The sequence below is a fragment of the Pteropus alecto genome, unplaced genomic scaffold, assembly GCF_000325575.1.
Source record: "Pteropus alecto unplaced genomic scaffold, ASM32557v1 scaffold113, whole genome shotgun sequence".
NCBI classification, from domain to species: domain Eukaryota; kingdom Metazoa; phylum Chordata; class Mammalia; order Chiroptera; family Pteropodidae; genus Pteropus; species Pteropus alecto.
In genome coordinates, this window is record NW_006433949.1 from 3,497,438 (window position 1) to 3,505,081 (window position 7,644).

The 7,644-nt window shown below is 40.7% G+C and overlaps 1 protein-coding gene across 1 annotated transcript in view; it reads left to right on the plus strand.

Moving 5' to 3' along the window:
- FBXW8 (F-box and WD repeat domain containing 8) overlaps positions 1 to 7,644 on the plus strand; it is a 111,028-nt gene that overhangs the window by 7,720 nt on the left and 95,664 nt on the right. Inside the window, exon 3 of the mRNA XM_015586811.2 lies at positions 5,296 to 5,400. Coding sequence (XP_015442297.1) covers positions 5,296 to 5,400 — 105 coding nt within the window. The remainder of the gene's footprint in view (positions 1 to 5,295; positions 5,401 to 7,644) is intronic.

Consider the following 7,644-nt stretch of genomic DNA (forward strand, 5'->3'; position numbering starts at 1 on the left):
CTGACTCCTGACCCCCTAGCACTTGCTTCCCCAGTCCTTTAGAACGACATTTTCTACCTCCATCCCTTGCCAGAGTTCCCAGGGGAATCGTACCAGTCGGTGGTGAATGAGAATAGTTCTTGAAGTTGGAAAGCCCATAAGAAAGTGATAAATCCCATCCCATGGACATTGTTTGTGAATCTGCTGTGTGCCAGGCACTGCTGGTTAGAGTCTGTAGTCATCCACGCATGCAGTCGACAAAAATTTATTGAACACCTTTTGCTCTTTCTCATAACTAGGCATGGGGATTAGGTTAAATGTTAGGAGATAAATTGGCCTTCTGTGGACTGCTTGGGAGCTCAGCCACTCTTTATAGCATTGTTCCTTTGGAGAAATGATTTAGAAGTTCGGAACAGCTGACTTACTAATGAACTTTGGAATACCTTAGGAGACTGGCTATATTGCCTTTTCTATTTTTTTCTATTTTTCCTGTTTTCTATTTTACATGATGATGACTTATCTCTATAAAAGATTTTAGCTCCTTGAATGTAGACATCATTTCTTACACATTTGCTAACAGTACTTCCCTTCCCCCAGCAGCTGGCATGGCCCTGAATTGAGATGTTTTGAACATAAAACACCTTATTTAAAAAATGTGTTGCTTTTGTCAGTGAAAATATCACATGCTCATTGTAAAAATACTTAGGAGAATTCAGAAGTATAGAAAAAAGAAAAAGTCTCATAATGTCATTGCTCAGAGGCTCCTGCTTTGTATAAGTAAGAACATGAATTTTGAGACAAATTCAGGAGTGTGAATGCCTATTTATCTTTACAGTGTTTCAGACTTTTTCCACCCAAGTCATCCAGTTTTGTGGGTTTTTTTTCCCCCTTTAAAGAAGACATTGGTGAAACTGGAACTCATCCATTCCTTCTGATTGAGATTGTGTGGGTCTGTTCTGCTCAGCTCTTGCAGTATGTGGAAAGTTGAGATAAATTCCTTTAGAAAATAGTCTTCTTTCAGTCACAGATTTAGCAGAAATGTTATTGCACATCTATTGTTTGAACTCCAGATGCTTTACACCACCTAGAGAGATTGTTAGTGTTCTTTTTGCCCCGGAGATATACATTGAGAACAAAACTTAAGTCAGTTTTTTCACTTTTTACTGATTTGGCTCTTAGTAATTATCCCTTCTTCTACTGAACAAGAGAAGACAGATTAAGTTTCTAACGGAAAGGCACAGAACCAATCCATTTACAGAATTAGTCTTACATTAGCACATAGGAGTACAAATCAGCCTCCTTGGGGATGGATCTATTTGCAATTTCTCTTAGCATTTTTGGAATAAGTCCAGTAGACTTTGGGAAAATCTAGTATTCACTGACTTTGAATTAACAAAGTAACATGATCCCTTTGAGGGTGTTTTTTTTTTTTTTTTTGGCTCTATTGAGAGAGTATTGATTTTTATATCTGTATAATTTAGGGTCGTGGTTCTCAACTTTACATGTGCACGCAGATCCCCAAGGAAGAGATGCTTGACCACCCGTGGCAGTGTGGGCAGTAGGTCTGGGCGTTGCTTTTTTTTTTTTTTTATTAACTCCACAGATAATTTTGATGTGTAGTATAGGACAAGAGTCATCAATAGTGGTAGAGAATCAATATCTGAGCCATTAAAGAATTTAAAAAGCCAGATTGTATGTTATCAAAATGATGTTTTTTCTTAAATTTGAAGGAATGTTAAAATTTTGAATTTATTGATCTCCTGTATGGTCTTCTGTAAAATAAATTTGGCCGTTCTTACTTTACTTGGGCTATTCAATTAATGTGAAATTATTAACATTTTGGTCATATTGACATTTTTATAGTGTGACCAATTTTCCCTATATTATTTCCAGTGTGTTCCTTCTTGGAATATCTTTGTTTCTGAAATGCCAGCTTGTTCATGTCCATGTTTTTAAGTCAGTATAGATACAGACTTGGTTAATGTGGCCCATAACTTTTTGGATGTCTGTGTACTTCAAAATAGCCTAGATGGAAGTCTGATAGTACCTTTTAGATTACAAGGTATTTCTTTGCACACTGGTAGCGAGTCGTAATTTCTACGTATGTTTGTGGGAAGTACCAAAGAGTGTTCAAGACATTACGATGCTGCTCTTAGGTTACACATGGTTAAAGGACAGCAACCTCTGTCCAGGATGTGGCTCCATATTCTTGTCAAATCACGGGTAATAAAAGAGTTGCATTTTCAACCACAGGGTCTAACTTTAGCAAGACGTTTCCCAAGCGATATGTTACTAATAATGACAAAGTGAAATTTATAAGTAATTTACTGAGCCTTGAAGCTACTCTAGCATTTTCGTTTGTTTGGTTGTTTTGGTATAATGACTTATCTGTACTCCATCATGTCTCCTTGAGTAGAGGAGAGGGAATTAGGTTACCTAATGTCTCCAGAGTCAAGTGCATAAGAATCTTGGGATGTGTTGAATGTAAGACTCTCGTGGATCACGTCTATTGCTTTGGAAAAAAGGTTGGATTTTTTATGGAGCAGGCTCTGAGATGGAGATTTGCATGCAAGTGGCTTAGTGGATTGGCCTTTCTGAGAGGACCCAAATTGAGACAAGGGGGCCAGGCCTTTGTCCCCAGGTATTGACTAGTCATTGGATGCATACTGCCCTCCCAGGAGATGTAACCTTGACAGGGCAGCTTGTTTGGCCAAGGGTAGTGCCTAAGAAGGGACTCAGCTGTGACCCAGTAGCAGGTGGCATTCTAGACATCTAGGGGAATGAGTGTCGTGGACCCAGAGGGGGAATCCGAGTGACCCATCTTAGTTAGTATCCACTACAAGAGACGTTGATGGAATGTCTTGCCAACATAAAACTTTAGCATTTTGTCTCCTGACCTTGTGCGTCTATATATTAAGATAGTAGACCTTCCTTTAATATTTTGGTTCCCTTTTTTCCTGCCATTTTCCAACCAGTGGTAGCATCAGGGAAAGTCATTTCCATAAAAGTCTGGGACTTAATCTGTTTGGGATTGACCGTAATTTTTGGAGTTTACACGTAATTCTAAGAGCACAGCGATTTTTAAAAAAGGTTTGGCTTTGTAATGTTGGTGTTTACCAGTTTTAATTTAGTGTTTATGTTTTGCAGATGAGGAAGCTGAGACTCAGATACGTTCAGCCTGGTCTCCTGGCTAGTCAAGTGGCAGAACCAGGATTATCAATTTGAATCTTTGCTCCAAACTTCCTTTGGGTGCCGCATCCCAGAGGTCGTGCTGGTTGGGATCCAGGAGGGTTGGGGTATGCTAAGATAGAGGCATTGTTTTCCAGGATGAGAATAGAGAATTGGCCAACTGGATAGGCAAAAGAGGGAAACCTCCTGCCACTAGAAGCATGACTTTTTCGCACCAGAATAACTGAAAACATAATTGATTTCTCCTGTTGATCACAGTAGTGTGAAGTCCAGGCACCAGTTTATAGTGAGTCCTGAAGGGACCGATTGAAGAAAACAATGCTTTGTATGTCACTTAACAGTGAAAAGCTAAATAAGAGTTTATTTTTCATGTGCGTAGGCTTTTCTTTGCCCTTATTCTGCTTGTGTGAGGATAAGGAATATTGTTCTCTTGTTTCTTTTATGAGTAGGTCAGGTAGACTTCTCCACTTCACCGTAGTTAAATAATCCAAAAGAGTATATGGCTTTTACTCTTGGATTATATATTCAAAGTGAGCACCAAATAATCTAGAAGAGAAATCAGAAGTCCTGGGCTGCAGCTTTCCTCGACTGGCAGTGACTCCCATGAGGGTTGTGTTGAGGAGTTGTATCTGGGCTGAAAGAGAAAGTGATGCCTCTTTTCCACATTGAGTGAAGCCAGTTAGTTGTAGGAGGGGACCTAGCCTGACATTAGACCGGTGATTTTCCATTATTTTTTAAGGCAAGGGCCCCTTTGTCTTCCAATTACACTTGCAGATTTTTTTCCTGTATCGTCAATGTTTCTCTCCTGATTTAACATTCTATTCCATTTTTGCCCACAGAGAACTGTCAGATCTTACTTTTTTTTCCTCTAGAGATTCTCTTTGGCCCTCACACTTAGCCTTGCACTGTTTTTGCAGCTGAATTCATTTTATTCTTATGGTCTCGATTATCTTTTAGCCCTGAGACTTCTGGGCGAATGGAAAACGTGATTCCAGAAAATCTTTACCCTGAACTTTGGTAGGGTTTAAGTTGGTGTTCACACTCCCTTAAAAATGCTGAGACTATTTTCAGTTTTGAGACTTGCAGTATATGACTATTGTATCTGAGTGGCGAATTAATAATTTGCTTGCAACCAGTACGTCACTGACGTCGGCTAAGTCTTATTAAAGATGAATTTTATTAAGTTCTGTTGGGTCAGAGTGCTGCTTTCCCTAGCTTTGCAGCAGCACACACCAAAGCGAGCTTTGGCAGGTGGATTCGGGAACAGGCAGAGGGGTACGTATGCACATTTGGCTTTTTTTGTTTCACACTCATACTTCTTTGTGCTACCAGGATCGTCATGACAGCCTTATCTCTCAAATAAAGCCTGTTACCTCATCCCTAATTGCTTATCCAAAGGCAGGCAAGCTCTAATTTCTCCGCATTAATAAATGACACCGAAGAAGAACTGCTTTGTTTGCACTGGCTCACTCAGGTTCACCAGCGCACGTCCCCGAGTGCATTAGGGAACCTCATGCTTCTCCAGCGGCCCGGGGGAGTGGTGTTCACCTCACTCAGGAGTAGCGTTTCATTTATTTACTTTTTGCTCATGTTTATGGCCCTCTTACCCTCTTCCTGACGAAAACACTTCAGTGACCGAGGTCAGCACTTCTCCTGTGGCTGCGGGGTCCTCACTCCCCTCCAAGTTAGGGGGTGGTAGCAGTTTTCCTGGGAGTACGGTGGCCTCCATGAGTTCAAGGCTCACCCTCTTGGCTGCCTGCTGCTCACCTTTCCTTAGAGGCCAAGAGGCTTTCCACAGACTTATGCACAGATGTCTGTGGCATACCCCAGGTTGTACGGTGGTATCCCCACTTCTCCTTTTTGAGGCCTTATGGGAAATGGTCTTGTTGATTTCATAAGTGAATGTGTGTATAGGCTTACGGGGGTCAGAGGATTGAGAATGGTTGTCAGGTTCTGAGTTAGTTCTCTGCGCTCTGTGGAGCAGTGAGAACGCTCTGCTTCTCCTGGGAAACACTGTCATTTCTTGTCGCCACCTAAGAATATCTCTGGTGATTTAAAGGGCCCATAAATACGAGCATTTTCAAATCTCGGAATTGTAAGCTTATTTCCTTCTCTTTTTCTTCTCAGAATGAAATGGATGATGTACCCTTCTTTGATATCCAACTGCCTTACGAGTTGGCAATCAATATATTTCAGTATCTGGACAGGAAAGAACTGGGAAGGTGTGCGCAGGTAAGCTGGCATTAACCCGTGTTCAAGGTTTACCTATGTGTGTGATTGAAGTGTAGGAAGCTCCTCCGTCATAGGAATTTACTTAACAGAATTCATTGCTTAAAGAATTGATGAATTGGGTAGCAACTTTATTTGGAGAAAAGCAACCTTGAGCATAAAAGATTGTGTTCCACATCTCGACTTAGTGTTTATCTTTTTGTGACCCTCTGCTCAAGGGCTCTGTTCTCTCTGCATCTGAGTTATGGCTGACCTGTGGCTGCGTGCTCAAGGCTGACAACTCTGTGCTCCGCCTTTATTGAACTAGCCTGAGCTGTTAATGTCTTCACCCTTTTTAATGCAAAGATGTGAGCCCTTGGTTTTAATCAAGCCAGACATTAGGTTGGAGCTGAGGGTCAACCTGGGGACAAAACAGTGAAGTCATGTTTTAGGTGTATAGTTCAAATTACTCTTTAAACACCAGAATCCCACTCAGTGAGGTGAGAGGCACGTGAGACCTGAGACTCACTGAGGGAATTGCAGGTCAGCGTCACCCATCTCGTGCTTACTCTGGGGCATATGTTCATGGAGTGGAATGGTGGGAGATATTGTCTGGGGCAAACTTTATTGTGTTTGTGAATCACAGGGGATCTTGATAAAATGCAAATTCGGATTCAGGAGGTCTGGGGTGGGGCCCGATAGTCCGCATTTCTAACCAGGAAGTGCCAGTGTGGCTTCGACCATGCTTTGAGAGGCAAGAGTTTAGGCCATTAAAATAAGTTTCTTGTACTCTTTGGTATAATTTCTCAAAAGTTAAATGTATTTATGATTACTGACCATTTGGCTTTTCATGGACAGCTGTGTTCCCCAGAAGACACTGGAATATCCGTTGTCCATACTGCCAGAGAACTGACTTGTTTAATGGTTACTATTTCCCATTTCCCTGGATTCTCTAATGTATTTTACACAAGTGTCTATAACTTTAAGAGAAAGGATATGGTAAAATTGAGTGGTAGGAGAACTATACACTAAAATCCAAAGCACTACCAAGACTGTGAAGTTAAAAATTTTAAGGAAGTTCGAGAGTGGTGAAAACTGTAGCCACATTTCGACTCTGGAGCTTGCTACCTCTGTGGCAGTTCAGTGAACTCACACATAATACAGGACAATTTAGAGAGTTTTTGGTTTTACCCTATTTCTTTATGAAGCATTTTGCTTAATCACAATAATTTTCCTACTTAAATAGGAATTTGAGAAAAGTTTCAGTGTTCTCGATTGCCACGGTATTACTTCAGGGGGCGTTGGCAAGTCTTTTTTGATGCACAGTTTGGAAATCTTTGAGAAGTTATGAAAGAAATTATCTAAAGGCTAAAATTCACTAAATAAAAATGTACCAAAATGGAAACTATGCTCAGAGCCTATCGATTACATTGAGAGTACCTGCATTGTCTTCCACTTTCCCCTTGGAAACTCTGTTTGTTATATTCTAACTTTACACGTTGGCCCTGTTCCCAAGAGTCGAAAACAAGGGTGTAGCTAAGTGAGTCCAAGTCCTGGATTTCAGCCCGATGCTGTTAGCTGAAGTTTTGGAATAGGGTCTGATAGCTAGCTGCTTTCCACAAAGTCAGCATTAGATGATAAAATCTTCATTCTTGATAGGGAGCTGCGGTTTAAGGAATCTTTTCTTTTAACATTGCTTTTTGCTCTCCTGCATTGTAGAGGGCCATGTGGCTTTCACATCTGCTGCTGGTTTTCTCATCCAAGGAGTTTATCAGTGAAAGATAGGATCTAGTGGAAGAAGAGATCCTCTTTTGGTACATTGGGGCTGCATTTCAAGGTAGATTGGTTATGCTGCTGAGATTATTCTGCAGGTGTGAACAGTTTAATTTGCAACACAGTAGTCCAATTGTCCACCAGAATTCTTCACTCTTTGGCCACTTGGATTTGTGTTGTCTTTCTTTTTAAACCTCATTTGTAGAGCACGTATATAAGAATAGAATATATTTTAAACAGGACCCCTAAGGTGGCTCTGATCTGTGAAGCCAGAATTTTTGTCATGACACTTTTACATGATGGTGACAGTGGATGGCCAGTAGTTTGTAGAATTGGCTTTGTTTTTCAAGCTTTAAAATAAAACCACAAAGTAATAAAAAATAAGTAGCATTTTCATTTGTTTCTCATGGTGTTTTTATTTTTGAAATAGGGAAGACATCATTCTGTCGAATGGACCGTCCCGCTGCTTTATGATTTTATTTCAGAGGGGGCTCA